Here is a 21,048-nt window from a genome sequence, read left to right on the forward strand (position 1 = left end):
GCTGTGCTGGTCCCTGTCTCTCGCTCCCTTGGACCTCTTCTGGATGGTAAATATCGCCCTTCCCTCAATGCCCTCTCCTGTTCCTGCTATCAACCATCTTTTGCTAGATTCTAGGCTTCTCAAAACTCAGTGTGTGTGCTTGCAACCTGTGTGTGTATTTTATCATTTGTAATTCTTCAATAAAACAGTATCCCTTCTGCAATTCTGGTTTTTGAGCAGATTTCTTTGGAGCACAGACTTTTGTATAAACTGATACAAGATCTCCTACCTATCTCTTGTATTGCAGGTTTCAAACTAATTCATCCAATTAAAAGGGAACAGACCAGGCTAATTCATGTAACAGTAGGAGTAAGAAGACAACAGCTATGGTACTTATAAACTGTGTGGAATGAGAAGAAGTTTTATCTAGACTGTTATCTGAACCATCAGTGGAAATACATGCTTTGTTTTCAAGTGCATGAGTTCTAGAAACTTGGTTGTTGTTTTTTTAATGAAAGCTGTAATTCTTAAGATTCTTCAGACGTCATTAGATATTGTAGAGAACATTTTCCCCACTTCTAATGCAGTGAGATTGTAAGCAGCATTGACTTGTGGCCTGACCACAGCAAATCATCCTGGAGCCTGCTTCAGTAGGCTACAGATGAGGTAGGCTTAGTCATACCTCTGAGACATCTTTCATGGCTCTACTTCACAACAGGGCTATGCAGCACCCCTTCCCCTTTGGAACTGCCTACTCCATGCTATTACTAAGTATGCCACTATGTGAAGACCATGCTCCTGTTGTCTTGCTGATTCCATCTGCACTAATGACGTTACTCCATCTGTCTGGTGATGATGTCTATTTTCTTGGGTTACACCCTCTCTGGCCCTGACCCTTGCCAATATGGCTTTTCTGTCAGCCTGCTGGGGAAAGCAAATCAGTGGAAGATGGGACAACCATAGATATCAGTTCATATTTGTAAACTTTGTTCCCATTCAAGAGCTCTTCAAGTCCATAGCCATCCTTTCTTGGCTATGGAATCAAACTCTTGTTTGAATCAAGAGTTTAAATCAAGATGTGCCATTTTGACATCTTGAAATAATTTGCAGTTAAGAAGGCCAAGGTTGTGCAGTGGAAGGAGAATGAACAATATAAAACAAAGAGCAGAATGTCCAGGGTTGTTGTTGTTGTTGTTGTTTTGCCATAGTTGACTTGGGCTAATTGATGGTTATGATCATGGCATTAGGTAAGGTCTGTTTCTCATGACCCAGATATGAACTGGCTGACCATTAAGCTTGTTCTTGAAAGGGCCATCTGGTCATGTCCCACCCACCATGGGGGAGATGAGCAGGGAGGGTGAGGGGAAAGGGGCCTATCAGCTGGTTGCGGCCCACCCACCCTAGGGGGAAGGATAGGAGAAGGAAGAGGAGGGGATCCATAATCTGGTCAAGGTCCAGCCACTCTGGGGGGAAGAAATGGGAAGGGAAGGGGGCATCTGGTCGAGACCCACTTACCCTGAGGGATTAATGAAGGAGGGGAAGAGGGCCCGTCATCTGGTCAAGGCCCACCTACCCTGATGGAAGTGGAGGGAAGGGGAGGGGAAAGGGGGTCTGTCATTTGATTGAGGCCCACCTATCCTTGGGGGAAGGGGGAGGGGGCTGTCATCTGGTTGAGGTCAACCACCCTGGGGGGAAGGGCAGGGAGGGGAGGGGAGGGGAGGGAGGCATTTGTGTGCACATGCAATAAGCTGCTGCAATTAGCAGAACCTTGGCAAAGTCAAAGGGGGGAGTGAGACTGTACAATTCACAAATCACACCTGGCAGAGTAGTATTACTCTGTATTTCAGTTACATTCCACCAGTGCTTGCATGGATGCATTTATTGTGCCCTATTTCCAACGCACAGGGCAAGTTATCTCAAATTAACCTGCAAAGCAGAAAACTAAATTCAAAGCTAAGATGGAAAGATAATGATTAAAAAAAATCTTTCGCAGACCTCAGCATATGAAATCTCTAGTTAAGTTTGTGGATTGCAGCCAAAGATGGGTCTGTGCTCTGTGAACACAAAAGGATACCAGCTTTTCCTCCTTGAATTAAGCTTCTTGCTCTTAAATGAGTACAGGTTGTTATGGATATGGCTAGAAATATAGAGGAAGAGTAGCTGAACTTAATATAGAGGAAGAGTAGCTGAACTTATCAGGGAAGAATTCCAAGAAAGGGAGTCAAGAGACCATGAACTGAATAGACTTGAAGATAAGAAAAGAACTGTGGTAACAATTATATGACCCTGTGTAAATTAGAATCTGTCTAATCCATTATTATCAATAGATACAGTTTGTTGAGGCTCAGGTGCAGAAGGGTCTGAGAATTGCAAGAATATCCAACTCCACAGAAGTGAAGATAGGATTCATGAACCAGAAGACAGTCAAATGCATGAGAAACATGCAATCATTATTTTTAAATAGACTTTGCTAAAATAAAAAGTAACAAGAATGAACTAACATTATAATCTATTCAAGAAGTCATTTTAAGTATGCATAATCTTGTATAATGTTTGAAGTTACGAAATAATTAGTTAGCCAATAATGTGAACACTTATCAAATGGGACAGCTAGCTATTGTTAGGAGATGGTTTTGAAATCCTGTTGCTCAAGATCTTCTCTAAAAAGACTCCTTGCCTGTGACCTGCTTACTTTTGGTGTAAGAGACTTTAATGGACTCATGTAATTGCTCTCCTTTAATTATCTGTGTAACAGTGGAGAATGGATGTTTTGGGGGTTTAGTCAGTGGTGGGATCCAAAAATTTTAGTAACAGGTTCCCATGGTGGTGGGATTCAAACTGTGGCGTAGCGCCAATGGGGCTGGGCGGGGCATGATGGGGTGTGGCCAGGCATTCCGGGGGCGGGGCATTCCTGGGCGGCCCTGAAATGCAGGAAGTACAGGCCAGGGTGAAATGTAATTCTGTAAAATTTAAATCCAATTAAACAAAATTCAGAGACCATTCAATAAATATCTGTAATGGGTTACACAGGATTGCAGTGTCAGAGGGGGTTTGCAACTCCCTGCCTTTGCATGGTGACCCTGGTATTCCTTGGTGGTCTCCTATCCAAATACTAACCAGACCTTCCTTCCATAGTTTCTGACATCTGATGAGATTGGGCTAGCCTAGGCCATCCAGATCAGGATACTTGCTGTAAGGAGCAATAAATCCCAGTTCTTTGTTGCTGCTGTTGTTGTTGGTGGTGGTGGTGGGAGCTACTAGAAAACCTCTTACAGAATCCCAGTTTAGCAGTTTCACACTGAAGTCTCCATTTGATGGAGGTTCCCCATAATGGTCAGATTTCAAAGAATTACCCCAGATTGTGTGGTTTGTAGCCTCCTTTTACTCTCAGTTTTTATGACAGTTCTAATGTATGTGAACAGTTGAAAAAGAGCCTCTGTAGCGTTCCTCTGCAGTAAGATTAGCAATGTATTTAAGAGACAGCTACAACAACTTTGAACAACTGTTTTGTAATTAGCCAGTTAAACTGTTTCAAGCATGAGTAGAGGGTTGCCATCCAAAGACAAACAACAGTACTAACAAGCTCTCTCTAGACCAGGAGTCGTGTGTTAATAGTTGGCCTGAAGGCATTCCCTTCACTAGGAGTTTTAACTGAGCACAAAATGCAGATCTTTATCACCTCAGAGTGTGTCTCAGTAAAGCCTGCACATATGCTGTACAGAAAAAGAGTCATTTTTGTGCCAAATTCTGTGGCACGGAATTCTGAGATTTGTATTTCATGCTCATATCCACAAGACTTATCTTGTTTTGCTTCTGCCCACAAGAAATCTTAGTACGAAACAAGATGTCACATGGAACATTACTGCCACAGAAAATAGTAACTCTGGGGTGAATCGCCCTCCCTTAACAGATAGTAGTGAAAATATGTGGCTTTGATACAATTGCTTTATCTATTACCCATTCCCATCTGCATTGCTCTGAATGCCACTGTGGGTAGGCAGGGAAATTCATGAAATGATAATGTCGCATCACATGCTTCTCTTAGTACATGTCATAGGGGAGTTTACATGGGATTGACATTTTTTTCCAACAGCTCTGTTCTTGTCAGACCTGTGCCATGTTTGGCCTGGCAGCTCACACATACATAGCCTGGGTGCCGATGGCCAACTATTATAATTGCTCAAGGCCATGGGGCCTCTTCTTGCTTGCAAGTAACCAGCTCAATAGTGCTTAGCTGTATCTCCTTATCTGCCTTCCTGAGGGAGTAAACTGCCTGTCCCCAAAACAATGTCTCTTTCTCACTGTCCTTTCACATGCTGATATTATGGGAATGCGAGGGTGGGGGGATTCTGGGTTGAGTCAAACTGTAACCTACAGGTATATACCAGGGGCCAGAGAGCCAAACCCCAGTTTCGACTTTCTGGCTGTTGGGCTAACACAGTTCTAATAAAGCTCTTGAATCATTCTTGAGACTTGTTATTGACTGAGGTAACAGACCCTTACAGTTCTTCATCTTGCCCAGTTCTGCCCTTATTTGGTAATCATGCCAGCTGTTAGGATTTGTCAAAAGAGCTCCACAGCTGTAATTGCTAAAAAAATTTGAAGGAAAAGGTGGTCCAATAAAAGCTGAAATGGTTGAGATGCTAGAGTTTGTATCTTGTCTGTGCTACTGGGAGTGACGATATACGTGTCGCCTTGGTGTTAAAGTACATCTTCAAAGTAGAAGAAGTGTTTTTCTTATAGAGGGTTACTAAAACATATGAATAGTGTAGTGAGAATGAATAGTTTTTTTCATCCTCCTTCATGACAGCAGAACTTGGGGTCATTCTACTCTTTTGTAGAAACTGGGAGGTTTTAGAGGCTGAAAATCCTGGAGATGATAATGTACTCTTGAGTGGGCTGAGAAAATTAATGGTTGGTGGATTCCAGACAGCAAAAAGAAAATGTAATTAACTTCAGTTCCATCATATGTGGTAATGGTCCCTTGGTTGGAATTCTTTTGAAAAGCATTAGAAAAATGCATGGAGAATAGGTCAATTATTGTCCACAATAGCTAAGCCAATTTTCTTTTATCAGAAGCAATATATCTCTGGATGCTGGAGGCAACAGGGGAGGGGGGGCTGTTGCCATTCTGCCCTGCTTGTGCCCTTTTGGAAGGGATCATTTTTCTGGCTATTGTTGAATGCCAAGCTAGTTAGATCCTTTAGGGACAGACCAACCATTTCTCTTAGCAGGAAAATTCCTGGTGAGCCACTGCCCTGAAGGCCTTTTGGCAGCCAGGAGTAAGCAAAACAAGACCCCCAACAGCTTTACAAGGACAGTGGGGGCTGGTGGCAATGTGGGGCAAGGCAATGGGTGAACCACCCCCATTGTTGGTGCCACTGGTCACAGGGGCTGCTCAGCTTAGTTTGCTCCTGTGCCATTGTAATTTCTCAGTCTTTCCCTTACGATGTGTGCTTGTGAGCATAATGCACAAACATGATTTGATCATGTAAACTGTTCTGCTAGTGGCATTCAAGCTGTCTTCAGCAGCAGCCACCAGCATTTTAATTCCCATGGCAATGAAGCAAATTAGACTTAGTACATATTCTCCTTTTCCAAAGACATTTGCCAATTGTAGATTTTCATGAAGGGTTCTCTCTCCATACTACTCTACTTGCAGGATGTGTCTATTCAAGGGAGAATCCAAGCAGCAGCACGCTTTTGGAAGGCATATTTTTTTCAATGAAGATCGTGCCTTAGTCCTCAAATTTAGAAGCTGACGATGGAATCCCTACCTTAACCTGCTTTCTAGTGCCAGCTCCTGCCAGCCTCCTCATGCCTCCATAGCTGCCACTATCACAGTTAATTTGCCATGTTGAAAGTGGTGAGCATGCACATGTTTCAAGATGTGAACAAAGATGGGTTTGCATGCAACCCCACTAAGCAATCTTTTTGTCTGGAAGCATCCCTAGCAAAAGGCTTCCAACTTCAGATGTTCCTAGAGAAGAGCATGGGATATTTTTCACTCTGGTGCTTTTACCTTGTTCTGTACTCTGACACCTCTATTTTCTTTATACAGGTACTTCAGATCTGCATTGTTCAACCACTTAGCACCTTGCTCTGCTAGAGAAAAGGCAGATACCACTTCAGAACTGCCTTCTGGTATACAGAACATCTCCAAATAGCACTTTGGTTCTGATCACCTTAATTCATTCCACCATTTCCACCTTGCTGCTGTGTAACAGCTGGAAGGAATGCTATCCACATTAGGATTCCTTTTGTCTTTTGCCCAAGAGGTTCTCTAGAACTTGAGTTCTGCTCTGTAATTCTGAACTGTATACAAAATTGTATGACTATGAACAGGGGCATAATGCCCACTGGGCAAAGTGGGCAGTTGCCCAGGGCGCCCCCTAGTGGTGGGCACTACAAATGCAGGGTTCGTTTGTGTGGTTTTTTTGGTATTTTAGTGGATTTTCCGTTTTTGGCTGCAGGGGGCGCGGTTGTTAGGCTAGCAGCACCAAACTTTCAGGGATATTTCGGAAGACTCTCCTGATGCTATCACCCAGGTTTGGTGAGGTTTGGTTCAGGGAGTCCAAAGTTATGGACTCCCAAAGGGGGTGCCCCATCCCCATTGTTTCCAATGGGAACTAATAGAATATGGAGGCTACACCTTTGAGGGTCCATAACTTTGGATCCCCTGAACCAAGCTTCACCAAACCTGGGTGGTATCATTAGGAGAGACTCCTAAAAATACCCTGAAAGTTTGGTGCTGCTAGCTTAACAATTGCACCCCTGACAGCAGGCACCCCCCAAATTTCCCCAGATATTCCTTTTAACCCCCCACCCCCTTGGCATGGATTTAAAGGGAGAATCTGAGGTCCCCAGTTTAAATATTGAAAGTGATGCTTTTTCAGGGTGGGGGAGAATCAGCCCCAAAATAGCATCACTTTCAGTGTTGTTTAAATGAGGAACCCCAGATTCTCCCTTTAAGATGGATTTAAAAGGCGAATCTGGGCTCCCTTGTTTAAACACCATTGAAAATGATGCTGTTTGGGAGTGGATTCCAGCATCACTTGTTTAAACTAGGGAGCCCAGATTCTCCTTTTAAATCCACTATAAATGGAGAATCTTGGGGTCCCAGTTTAAATAACATTGAAAGTGATGCTGTTTCCCCCAATTGAGGGGATTGGATACACCACCATAAAATGTTTTCATAGCAGTAATAAAACATTTTGAAAGCATTTTGAAAATGTTTTCAAAAAAATTATTTCTGCTGTCTGGCATGGCCTATTGTTGTGTTCAGATTTGTGAGTTGGGGCATGTTCTATAACGTGATGGTGACTTTGAAATGACCTGGCGTAAAAAAATCATTGCTTGGTCATGGTGGGGGAGGGTGGCTGCCCATGGGGTGTGTGTGCCAGTTTGCCTAGATACGCCACTGGGCGTAGCTACAAGGAGATGGGGGAGGGTTGGGTGCGCATTGCACCGGGCACGCGCCTGGCGGAGGGGGGCATCAAACTCAGGTTTTGCCCAGGGCCCCAGTTTGCCTAGTTACACCACTAACTATGAACCAAAGGGCCGTTTCATATTCCTACTTTCAGTCAAAAAATTTCCCCTTGATTTTCTTAAGACGTCACTCAATATTTGAATGTTTCCATGACTGTCATATCCATTGCACTTTTATTCCACTTGTTTCCCAAAAAGCTCAATGTTCTCTCCTCCCTATTTTATTTTCACAACAGCCCTTATCAGGCAAGGCTAAGGAGTCCATTTTTTTTAGTTTGGAAAAAGACAGTTACCAGCTCATGGTGGGGAACACAATTGAGGCTTATAACATTATGCATGGTTTGGAGAAAGTGGGGAAAATCCCCCCTCCTTTTCTTGTTACGCTAGATACAGTGGGGGTGAACCTTTGGCACTCCAGATGTTATGGACTACAATTCCCATCAGTCCCTGCCAGCACGACCAATTGGTCATGCTGGTGGGGTTGATGGGAATTGTAGTCCATAACATCTGGAGTGCCAAAGGTTTGCCACCACGGCGCTAGAACTTAGGGCTACCCAAAGAAGAGGGGAAATTGTGGGAAGGTAAACAGCAAGAGGCATTCATGACAGCAAGTGGCATTCAAGAGGCATTCTTGAAATCTCTGATGAGCTTATGTTGGAAGCAGGATAGGAGATACAAATGAAGCTGTGGTTTGATCCCACAGGGCTCTTCTATTATGTTGCTATCTTACTTTATCCTCCTAAGTTAGTTCTGAATCATAGAATATGACTAGACCAAGGATTCCCTATGAGGTTTATGACTGAGCATGATTCATAACACCTTATCGTATCAGCTCATGCTTGAAAAACATGTAAAGTCCACTTTGTAGTTGGAGATAATAGTGGATCAAAATGGGTTAGAGACAATAGTGGATCAAAAGAATTATGTTGGTACCCAAAAGACCAGGATACCTTTATCATGCCACTTGATGCTTAAAAGGGGGATGGGAAAAGATGATTTTTAGCTCTCCCATCCACTTGCAGAGAATATTGAACACTGAGATGTGAAGACAAAAAAATAAATAAACCTCTATTTTAAAAATAAAAAAGGGTTTTCAAAATCATTGCTTCAAATTTTGTTACTATTCTTGTAAACAAAGGCAATTAAAATTCCATCATACAGTGCATTACTAATTTGGATGGGCATTACTGGTATTCAGTTAATCATTTGATTCACAAGATGGCTTTAGAATATGTTATTGCATGTATGTCTGGTCCAGGTTCTGGCAGGTTCCTTCTGTGGTTTTTAGAAAAATATGTCCTTGTTTGAAAGTGACTTTTCAGCCCCAGTAATAAATTCTGTGAGGGAAACTGGCAGATCTGTAGTTCATAAAAACAGAATTGAAGAAGGCTCCCCCTTTACAATGATATCTAGTAGTTGACACTTAAGGTTTGCCCAAGGCCAGTGGTGTACCGGGTCTAAATGGCGCCCGGGGGTATGACCGGCTCCTTGCGCCTAGCTACCCCCGCCTCCCGCCCCACTAATGAGAGCCAGCAGGGAGGCCAAGGGAGGGTGGGGTTCAGGGGCAGGATTTGGATGGGCCCCGCAGGCAGGTCAGCTCCTGGGCTGGCTTGCCATGGCGGCGCCTGCCTGGGCCACCCGCCATTGAGCCCCAGCCCCACAGCTTCCCTGCAGGTCAGCTCCTGCCCTCTGCAGCCTCCCTGAGGGGGTGGGAGCCAGCCTGCAGCTGCAGTGAACAGCTCAGCCAGTGAGCGGTGCCCCGGCACAAGGGGAGTTGCAGGGCACCGGCCAAGTCACTGCACCGCTGGAGAGGCTGGGCGTGGGGACCCAGTTGGTGCCCGGCACCCCCCACATGATAAAACGGCATGCCCCCAGGGACATGGGATACCCCATGTCCCCATTAGTGGTACACCACTGCCCAAGGCTTACTGGAATAGGCTCTCCCTTCATGAGATGAAGAACTTCATGTGATGGATACTGCCCAGTACATTTACAAAACCATGGCTTGGATCTACCAGAATGTTAATGAAAGATTTTCCATCTGCAGAGCATTACTTTTATACTTCACCCTCCCTCTGAAGGTCAAAATACTATTCCGAAAGAAGAATTTTCAGTTGGAGAAGGAAGAGAGGCTGGACTCCCTCCTGACTGATGATTTATTACCCATTTAGATTATTTCAAAAGGTATTTTATCTAATTCTGTATCCTATTTCAAACAATAGCCAGTTACAATTTGTATACATGGAGAATTATAGAATCACCTCTCTGCTATCATATTCTTTCATTGTTTACAAGTTCCCCAGCTTTTTATTTATTGCAAACCTCTTCCCTGTTTTACAGCACTGCATACAATGCTAGTTTGCCTATATTTTCATTCAATGTAATAAACAAGCCCTTGTGCTGAGAATAAGGCAGAAATACCTTGCTCTTAAGGACTTGCTCCCCATCTCTGTAAATAACCTGTTTTAAGTAGTGCAAAGAGTGAAGGTTTCTTGGTTTATAACAAAATTCGATTTGTCATAAAATCCAAATTTAGAATCAGATTTGTAGGAACAAAAACATGCAATCTTTTCATCTGATTTGGCTCTCATAGTAAAGTATTGTTTACTCCACACCAGAAAGTCTTTAACTTTTGTACCACATCTGTGCAGAATGGAAGAGGAGGAAAGCACAGGGGCTCCAAGTTGGTTGTTCTCATCACGAGCTAAGGGTTTTTTTTTGTGACATCTGAATGCAGCTAAAAACAGCTTGCATTTCTCTGCCTGCACTGAACTTCCTCTCTTCTATTCTTTTACATCTCCAAGGATCTCAGGACCTTCTGTGAAGATCAGAAGGCACTCTTTTCAAATAAGTCAGCCAAATATTTTTGAAACACCAGCAATTCAAATAATTCCTCCCAGACCAGATGTTGATTTTTCTGCTTTAATTTCCACGCCTCTCTCAATAAAAATAAATAGATAAATAAATAGATAAATAAATAAAGATGCTTAAGGAAGATGAGATCCTAAAGTGGTGCTTTGTTCTTCAGGAGGATGTGGCTCATGGCCCTCCTAAGTCCCTCTGAGGTCTTCAACTGACTTGGATGTAGTAGGAGATATGCTTTAAGAAGTAAACTAATATTGGAAGAGGGGTAATTCCCCTTGACTTGTAGACAAAACAACCAATTAAGTCTGATTGACATCCAAGTATTTTCACAAGTCTTCGAGAAGGAAAACCCATTTGGGATCTTCTTGAGTATTGCAGAAGCTTTACGAAAAAAGCTACTTGCTATATGTGGTATGTCACAATAGACATGTGCTGGTAGAATCACAAACAGTCCCTGCAGAGTGCCACTTGTCCTTTCCGGTAGTCACGGCAAGGGCAGAGCCGCTGGTACTTGGTGCTGCACCCTGCACAACTGAATAGTAAAGGTTCCTTCTGGAGGTAGCACTCCCGGACGTTTTCAGCCACAGCTGGGTAGAGGTGATTCATCTCTGACTCAGTGCTATCGCAAACAATGTTGAGCCTAGGGGGGAAAAAGAAAAAGAGAGCTTTGCTGTATGGCTTTTACCATCGAACGACAGGGGACTGCCATGGTCAGTGTCAGCATGATTCTACAGAGGTCATTTTATTGGCAGCAATATCTTTATCTCCTTAGGGTTAGCTCTAAAAAGCATAACATGTGAGGAGGATTTAAGCAAAAGAGCCAGTGTGGTGTAGTGGTTAACAGCAGTGGATTCTAATTCGGAAAACCCGATTTGATTCCCTACTCCTCAACATGAGCAGTGGACTCTTAACTGGTGAATCAGATTTGTTTCCTCACTCCTGCATTCCTGTTGGGTGACCTTGTGTTAGTCACAGTTAGTGCAGAACACTCTCAGCCCCACCTACCTCACAAAGTGTCTGTTGTCGGGAGAGGAAGTGAAAGGAGCTTGTAAGCCACATTGAGTCTGCTTACAGGAGAGAAAAGTGGGGTATAAATGCAAACTCTTCTCTTCTTCTTAATACTAATTTGCATCTACATACGTTGTCTAATAGCTACCCAGTACAATGACACTGTATGATAATGTCAAATCAAATAATATGTTTGCATAACATGCCACAGCCACCCAGCATAAAACACATTTGATCTTCAAGTCCACTTAAGTCACTGGGTTTAGAAGGGCACAACTCTACATAGGATGGAGTTGCAAATGTGATATTTGTTTGTCAACATCCTGCCTTTCTCCATCATGGAATTCAAGCTGGCATAGATGGAATTCCCTAGAAGTCCCTTATCTAGACATTGATGAGACCTAGACTTGATAGCTTTATAAAAAGTTGCTCGATCATGTCCCCTCCAAACAATACCCTTTCTTTTACTGTCACCACTATACATCATGGCAAAACTCTCTGAAAAATAATGATTGACTTTAACTTCTCTTTACCTATATGTAAATACATTCTTTCTTCCAGCTCCTCCCCACAATTTCAATAGGTTATTCATGCCCTCCCCAGATAGACAAAAAGCAGATAGACTTGCCAAAATGTATACCCACCTTCCTTTTTTCACTATGGGCTGTGGGAACACATGTTCATCAGAACTTCATGTAAGGACAAAAATATACCCAAGGCCAGTTCTATAATGAGGCAACCTGAGGCACTTGCCTCAGACAACAAGGTTTTTTTGGCTGAGGTGGGAGGGTGGCAACCTCTCACCTGCTTACCAACAGCCTTCTGTTGCCTGCAGCAACGGCTGCCTTCACCAGTTGCCAGACTCCTTCTGCTGGTGAGGATGTAGCTGTCAGTTTTGCTCATTTGTTGTCAGGGAAACCAAAATGGTGGCCAAACACTCACAACTGGAAGTAATTCATAGCAGTTCAGGATGTTTTGTGTTATATGCTTGGCTTGTGCCACATCTGAAAAGCTCTGTGGCATCAAGAAGGTAAGGAGGATTACTTGGACACAGTGTGTAACAGACTTCCCTCTGTGATACACCCAGTGGTGGAGCGGGGGGTGCGCCGTGCACTGGGCACATGTCTGGGGGGGGCAGAAAATCGCGACACGCCCCTCCCCCTTCCCCCCACACCCCGGCACCCCCTTGTGGTGCCCCCACCTCCTTCCCAGACTTACCTTAGTTCCTTTCCTTTTCGTAGAACTTTTTCAGGCTGAAAAAAAGGCCTGTTCACAATACAGGCTAAAAACAGCCTGAGGAACTACAGTTCCCAGGAGACCTTGGGGCTCACAAGGTCTCCTGAGAAGTATAGTTCCCATCAGGCCGACCAAGCCTGAACTGTTAATGAGCCTTTTCAGCCTGAAAAAAGTTCACGAAAGGAAAGGAACTAAGGTAAGTCTGGGAAGGAGGGTGGGGGAGCGCCGCAAGAGAGCATGGAAGGTAGAAAATATAGACTGCGCACTGGGTGCAGTTTGGCCGAGCTACGCCTCTGGATACACCTCTGAAGATGCCAGCCACAGATGAAGGCAAAACGTTAGGAACAAGATCTACCAGACCACAACCACATAGCCTGGAAAACCCACAACAACCAGTTGAATCCGGCCGTGAAAGCCTTCGACAATACATAAGGAGGATTATGTCATATAGCAGTGGCCATACTGGCAGGGGCTGATGGGAATTGTAGTCCATAACATCTGGAGTGCCAAAGGTTTGCCACCACTGTCATACAGAGGCGTAGCTACCATGGGGACATCCGGGGACAAGTGCCCCGGGCGCCACCTTGTGGTGGGCGCAAAAATTGCAGGTTCGTTAGTGGCTTTTTCTATTTTCAGGGTTTTTTCCCATTTCTGGCTGGCCTGCGGGGCGCAGTTTTTAGGCTAGCAGCACCAAATTTTCAGACTATTGCACTTGGGTGACTCTCCTGATGATACCAGCCAAGTTTGGTGCAGTTTGGTTCAGAGGGTCCAACGCTATGGACCCCCAAAATGGAGGCTGACCCCATACTCCATTATTTCCAATGGGAGCTAATAGTAGCTTGGCTACCATTTTGAGGGTCCATAACTTTGGATCCCCTGAATCCAAACTTCACTAAACCTAGGTGGTATCATAGAGATAGTCTCCTGCTGATAGCACCCAGGGTTTCGGGCAGTTTGGTTCAAGGAGTCCAAAGACCTCGGACTAAAAGTGCTCCATCCTCCATTGTTTCCAATGGGAGCTAATGGTGGGGCTACCTTGTCCCATAACTTTGGGCTTCCTGAACCAAACTTCACTAAACCTGGGTGGTTTAATCAGGAGAGTCTTCTGAAGATAGCCTAAAAGTTTGGTACTGTTAGATTAAACATTGCTCCACTGACAGGCACCCTCACATTTTCCCCAGGTTCTCTCTTTAAATCCACCTCCTTTGGAGTGGATTTAAAGGGAGAATCTGGGCTCCCTAGATTAAAAAAAACATTAAAAGTATTGTTGAAGGCTTTCAAAAAACCAGATTCAACTGGTAGTTGTGAGTTTTACAGGCTGTGTAGCCGTGGTCTGATAGATCTTGTTCCTAACATTTAAGCCTAAGCATCTGTGGTTGTCATTTTCAGATGTGTATCACAGGGAGGAGTCTGTTATAAGAGAAGGCTGGACACAGTGTATAATAGACTTCTCTCTGTGATACACCTCTGAAAATACCAGCCACAGATGCAGGTGAAACATTAGGAACAAGATACACCAGACCACGGCCACACAGCCCAGAAAACCCACAATAACCAACATTGAAAATGATGCTGTTTGGGGTGGGGAATCTACCCTGAAACAGCATCACTTTCAATGTTGTTTAAACTAGGGAGCCCAGAGTATCCCCTTAAGGTGGATTTAAAAGGAGAATCTGGGCTCTGTAGTTTAAACAACATTAAAAGTGATGCTGTTTCAGGGTGGATTCCCCCTCCTTAAAAAAAATAGCATCACTTTCAATGTTGTTTAAACTAGGGAGCCCTGGGTGTGTTCAGATTTGTGTGTTGGGCCATGTTCTATAATGCAATGGTGACTTTGAGATGACCTGGTGCAAAAAATGTTGTTTGGTCGTGGTGGGGGAGGGAGGCTGCCCAAATGGGGGGGGCGCAAAACTCAGATTTTGCCCCGGGCTCCATTTACCCTAGCTACACCCCTGCTGTCATATAGTGACTGGGGGTGGCAGCTGTTGCAGTGATGCAGGTGGGGGTGGCTATTGTCACATCAGGAATAATATGGTGGAAAAGCAGCCATGTAGATTGGGGGAAAGTGGCTACTGCCATTGCTGCCTTGGGTGGTGAAAGTTCTAGAACAACTACTGCAATAAAGAACAATTAACTCAAAAGCTGAACCAATCAAGGAAGGGGGTAGACTGAAGAAGCTCCTTTTAAAGGGTACCATGTGGTCTGGAACCAGCTCTGAGTATTCCTGATAAGCAACTAAGAAAAATGTTAGTGCCAAATTAAATACATCTAAAAATCTATTCCAGATATCCATTCATGAGAAAAGCATAAAGCATTTTGTCCCAAAGAAGCCCAACGTGTATAATGGGCCTGGGACATCCACTCCCCAGGTGTCTCTCCTCAACAAGCAACCTCAGTGGAAGATGCCCTATACATACTCGTAGGTGTTGCTACAGCTTTTCTGTTTCTTGCTGCTCCGCAAACTTTCTGGCATTGCATTAATAAACTCTGATTTGAACTAGTGATTCTGAACCAGCAATCTCTTCAAAATGGTCACATTTTAAGAAGCTAAAGGAGCTTAGCAAGTAGAATCAGAGCTCTGGTTCTAATTTATCATATAAAAATGTCACTTGGACTCAAATTGCCTGCCTGGTCGGCGTGACAGAAATGATAATGCACCCATTTTAATTGTCCAGAGCTATGTATGGAGCTGGGTGGCAGATTTATGTTCTATTAAAATGTCAGTGCCTGTGTGTTCCAAATGTATGCTTACAGACACAGGAATAAAAGTGGAAAGAAGAAAAGGATAGAATAAAGGTTTCTGGAAAACCCAACACCCTTTTCAGTTGCAGAAAGCCATTATCACACAATGGGACTGGGAGGCCTGTCCAAATATTTTTATATTTTTGCTGTGTTGTGTGCAAAGGGCACTGAACAAATGTCAGAGAGCCATCTATGAAAGGATTTACTTGGCAAGAGTTCAAGGAGCTGCAGTGAGTTTTACACCAGTTTCCAGGGTTTAAAGGGGACAGAAATCAAAAGGGACTTTTAAATTAGGAAGCCGTGCCTAATGGTATGAGATCCTTTTATGATGTGATAGTGCTCTTGAAACAAAAATAAAAATGTTAATTTTCAATGAAACAACAGCACTCTCAGGTATCAAAATGTCCATAAAATGTCCAGCATTCCCAAAGCAAAAAGAACGTTGTAATCCACAACTCAGTGGCGAAATCAAAGTTTAAAAAGGAAATAACAGGTTTTGCAAAAAGTTCACTATTCCAGTTTAAATTCTGACCTAAGGTACAATTTGTGGCACCAGAATTTTCAATATTATGACGCACATATGTGAAAACAAAGGCGATTCGGATGGAGGTGAAATATTAACATCTACAGTCTTGTCCTCACAGCTTCAAAATATCCAGTCCTGTTATTTGTCAGGCATGTCTACTGAGAAGTAAATCCTATTATTTTCCATAGGGCATCTTTCCAGGTCAGCAAGCATGGTACTGTAGCCTTGATTACAGAGATTAACAGATGAGGTAACAGAACAAGGGAAAGAAGTAAGAGAACCGACTTACTGTTGAAACACTTCCTTCTTGTTGATGAACTTGAAAAACTCTGGCTCGCAGACCAGCCCATGCTGCTGACAGGTACTGGTGCATGCCTGTCCAGCCTCTGACAGCCACACCTGCATGGAGTTGACTGGGGGCCAGGTTGGGAGGCTGCTGCTGGCATTGTGAGCCCATGCCAGGTGAGTCATATTGGGCTGCAGGATGAATGGGCTTGTGGAACTTTGCATAGCAGATGTGTCTGGCACAATGGCAGCAGCACAGAAATCCTGTCAGAGAAGAAAATGATGGTTCATACAGAGACATTTTCAAAGAGGCATTAAAAAGGTAAGCGGGGAAGTGAAGGCAGACGATCACTGAACTCAGATTTAGAATGCCAAGGGTGACTCTTTTGACATCCTTTCTCCCAGTCTGTAATTGTGTCTATATTGCTTCCAGCTCACTGATAACTCAAAACTGTTCTAAATGGAAAGAGATGACAGGTCTTCTCTGAATAGAGTACTTTCCAGCAACATTTATTATTTGATATATCCAAATCCCAGATGGCATTCTTTGGATACTGTGATGTCCTGTGGCACTAAGGAGAAGTACTCCTTGGGAATTCCTGCCTTCTTTGTCTGAATCTCTACACCCCAACCCACTGTCCATTTAAGAATAATTATTCAACTCAACTTCATTGGTGTGACTTGCACTAAGGGCTGCTTCATGCATGTAAAGCCCTGCAAACTTGTGTGGTCAGCAGCCTGGACAGGACAGGAGCTGAGAATGTCCAGGTGGATGGCAGCTGGAGGAAACTGACAGCTGAGAGAGCTGAAGTGTTTTTCCTGAGAGAGTGGAGGATTTTTATAGGCAAAAATGTCCTTGGCCAGTTATGCACAAGGTGTCATGTGGAAAAGGGGGCAAATATCCATCGCAGCAAGGTTTCTTGTATGGACGTATTTCCTCAAGCCCCGCTTTCACTTTCCATTCTTTTTGTGGCACATGACAGCACTTCTAGCACAACATTTAATTTGTGGCCAGAGTGGGCAGATTGCCAGTGAGCACAGCTTCACCCCAGGCATCTTCCCTCTGCCCACGGGGAGCCTTCCCACTCCCTCACACTGCCATTCACATTTTTCCCGTTGCCCCCCTTCCATGTTGCTGGCTCCTTCCTGCTTCTCTAAATCTCAGTATAATAATGACAGAGTTGGCGTTTGCAAGGAACAGTAGAAGCAGGGTCTTCTTTTGGCTCCATTACACACATTTCAAGCCCCGAGGTAAGTGTTCCATGCATAATGGGCCGCTGAGAAGAAAGCCTGTAGAGAACTGAGAAAGGCAGTTGGCCAAAGAGGGGCCATCTTCAGGTATGGGGCTTTTTTTCTAGGTTGTTTTCTGCTGCTATGAGGAATGTTGCTTCTCAGAGCTTGTAAAAAGGATATATCTCACGAAGCAACCAAACCTTCCTGAAATATGTCCAAAGATTTACTTCCTTTACCCTTGATCTGAGACTCCTCAATTTATTTTATTTTATTGTTACCAGTGTTCTCCCAGTAATATAGCCCTGGTTCTCCCCCTCCCCCTTTCCTGGCTTTTCAATAAACCATGTTCTCTGTTTATTGCAGTTCCAGTTTTAAAAGAGGCATACACAACTTTGGGACCACTAACTTGGCCCCTTTAATCCTAAAAGGTTTACATGTTACAGAAGAAACAGGAATGCACAAAGTTCTTGGAACATGCATTTGGGTGGCTTGGAATGCTCACTTACAATCTGGGATGTACATAGATCCAAACCAAAGAACAGCCATTCTCTTCTTCGCTTCCCTTCCCCTCCAACAAACCCTTCTGGCCAATGGGGCAGAGACACCAAGAGTTCTTTGTGCCTTGTTCCCAGGTCTCCTCTCCTTTCAATGTTTGGCCATGCTGTAAAATAGCTTCTCATGTGCTGGTGACTGAGTTCATAATATGGAACATATTATGGAACAGAAGATGGTGGAAGGCAAGGTTTAAGGGGACCTGAAGGATGCTGAAATCTTGCTGCACTAACATTAGTTGGGAACATGACAAGCTTCTGAATCTGGAACTGGGCTTGGGCAGTGCCACCCATGAGCTGAGCACCCAGCCACTGTTCCCAAAGAGGCTTCCTGGTGGCGCGGGGAGGCTGGAAAAGTCACACAGCCTCCCTGCCGCCAAGGGGCCTCTGTGGGCCCCAATGGACATGTCACCCAAAAGGGTGGCTTAAGCCCAACATACAGACTGCAAGTGTAACACTGGCAAAGGGCAGGAGGGAGCTGACAAAGGTTGGCTCCTTCCCTGGCTAGGGCCCCCGCTTAGCCCTTACTTCAGCGACCCTGGGATGTTGATATGGTTCCAGCACTGCGTTCCAGCAAGTGGAGGGGGGGCAGTAGTGGCTGCACACCAGTAAGATCATCCCTTTGCCAAGGTAAATACCCCAAGGAAGGCAAATTTGTCGGCACGGTGCCATACCACTTTCAGGAGCAGATTCGTCACCCCCCTCCCCCATCTTTGGATAGGGCTCTTAAGTTATTTTCCTACCTCTTTTGGAAAATAGCTCATTTTGTTGAGCCCAATTAAAACAGCTGTGAACATCTGCATATCATTCCCTGTCAAATATGAGGTCAAGTGTCTTTTTTGCATGGATAAATGCACTGGGAAAGCAGGTATACTATACCTTCTGCATGTTTCCATAGCATCCTCATGGAGAAAAGAGCTTTAGACTCTGTCCTCCCCCTTTCTTTTGGTTTTTATTCAAACAATAGCTACAAACAGCTCCGGAGTTAAGAATTTAGCCACTATACGATGTACTTAAAGCATGTCACTTTGCCAGTTAGTAAACAGTGGGAAAAAAATTGACAATGATGTCCAATCGTGCAGAAAGAGACGGAATTAATGTTTCCAAAGGAAACGTTCAGAAATGGGACATCCCTAAAATATAATTAATATCTCTTCACTGATCATCACAAATTCTAGGCAGGGAGCTGATCTGATCTGTGGCACTTAATGAAATGGGCTCTGGATCACAGCAACTTAGACCACAATAAATTAGCTTTTGAATTGCAGCAGGAATCTTTGCTGTTTTAGAAGGCTTCCTTTCTCACCACATATTCTCAGTTCTTTTCTCTCATAGTCCTTGAAGGGGGAAATGTGGGGGCTTCCCTTCCATACCACAACTTTCTGCTTTTTCTCTAAGCCATCAATGAGATTTAATAATCCACCATAGAAAGGTGGACTGTGACGGTGCAGTTATCATTGGCACGCTATGAAGCCCAACTGACCTTTAGGTTGAGTCAGAAAGAACTACTGAACAAGATGTAGATTAATTACCTGGTACTGAATATAGGCATGAATTCTCTCCAGCATCCCTTCAGATGTGTACTCGTAGGGCAGGTAGGGATCAACCTGAAGCAAAGGGAAAGCATTGAATGTAATTTGTGGGAGAACACCATCCACATCTCTAGGATTTTCATTTAAGAGATGGAGGAAATAAGAAAAAGATCTCAAATGCTATAAGTAGGATGCTAAAATTTTGCAACTGGAAAAGGGAATGAAATCAGCAGTTCTGAATGCACTTAGTTTGCAGTTTTTATCAGTTTTTGCAGAATATATAAAGAACTGGGTATATAAGGAAGGGAAGAGATGTATGTAACATCCCTTCTAGTATTTGTTGGAAATGGCATTATGTTACTAGTGTAACATTGAGGCAATGCTCCAGGACTTTGGTCAAAATTCTATGGTAGAACCACAGAGGTTTCCCCAGAGTCTAGAATGTCACCACATGATGTGGCTTATGGGTATTCACTGGAAATCATATGCCACTGGTGCAGTGCCACTTTTTTTTAAAAAAATCCTTCCACTAACCCTCAGTGGGCTGGCAGGAAGTGGAAAGGGGAAGCAGGAGATCTTTTAGATAGTTAGAGGCTGGCAGACAGGAGAAGGAAGTAGGAGATACAGAGTGAATGCTGATTTCATTTCCCGAGTAAGGAAATTCTTATTATCCAGTTCCAAAGAAATTTGAGAGATTTTAGCAACTATCAACTCAACTGTGCTAATTTTCCCCTCTTGAGAACCAGTGTGGTATAGTGGATAAGAGCACTGGACTCTAATTTAGAGAACCAGGTTTGTTTCCCCACTCTTACACATGAAGTTTGCTGAGTGACCTTGGACTAGAGTCTCAGCCACACACAAGGTGTCTCCTGTGGAGAGAGAAAGGGAAGGAGTTCATAAGCCACTTTGAGACTCCTTACAGTTGAGAAAAGTGGAGTATAACTCCAAACTCCTCCTCCTCTTCTTCTACTGCTCTTATCAAGGACCATAATCTTACTGAAAACTCAATAACTTGGTGTAATTTACTCCAGAGGAAACCTGGGGTTGCAAAGAAAGCTCAAAGCTTTTCCAATCTCTCCAATCCTGATTTGTACTGACTACTGAAGCCAGCTGCCTGTTAGACTTTTGAATGTTCTGATTGGTCTAACTTGGCATCAAGCTTGCTCCTCAGCGAATATTTTCTTGGGCATTTGCCTCCTCCTCAGAAATGCTGGCAGCCATCCTGTTGGACCTGTCAGATAGACTCACAAGGCAATGCCAGCGGAGGCTTTCTTCCATCTGCTACCAGTATACAGGTGAATGAGGCATCATCTTGAAAGGCAAGAGCCCTGAGAACAGCCAGACTCATGAGGACAAGTGTCTCCTCATGAAACATTTTTTTAAAATAAAGATCAAAGCCAATAAATAAGCTAGTTAAGAATCAAAAGAAATCTAGGTGCTTAAAACCATATGGCAACTTCTCTACTTCTGGCAAAAAGCCCTCCTCTGTGCTCTAGCTAGGCTTGTGTTCTTCAGTAGAAATTTAACTGCAAAACCCTCAGTGGTTGGGAGTCTGGCTTTTAAGCTGCTTATCAATGCCTGATGACAACACTGTACGTTCTCT

General features: G+C 43.9%; 1 protein-coding gene across 1 annotated transcript in view; it reads right to left on the reverse strand.

Moving 5' to 3' along the window:
- Positions 1 to 10,375: 10,375 nt before the first annotated feature.
- MGAT5B (alpha-1,6-mannosylglycoprotein 6-beta-N-acetylglucosaminyltransferase B) overlaps positions 10,376 to 21,048 on the reverse strand; it is a 116,166-nt gene continuing 105,493 nt past the window's right edge. The window contains exons 16-18 of the mRNA XM_048490879.1: positions 19,446 to 19,520; positions 16,134 to 16,393; positions 10,376 to 10,972 (exon numbers count right to left, since the gene is read on the reverse strand). Coding sequence (XP_048346836.1) covers positions 10,774 to 10,972; positions 16,134 to 16,393; positions 19,446 to 19,520 — 534 coding nt within the window. The 3' untranslated portion in view covers positions 10,376 to 10,773. The remainder of the gene's footprint in view (positions 10,973 to 16,133; positions 16,394 to 19,445; positions 19,521 to 21,048) is intronic.

This window comes from Sphaerodactylus townsendi, linkage group LG03 (assembly GCF_021028975.2).
Source record: "Sphaerodactylus townsendi isolate TG3544 linkage group LG03, MPM_Stown_v2.3, whole genome shotgun sequence".
Classification (NCBI taxonomy): domain Eukaryota; kingdom Metazoa; phylum Chordata; class Lepidosauria; order Squamata; family Sphaerodactylidae; genus Sphaerodactylus; species Sphaerodactylus townsendi.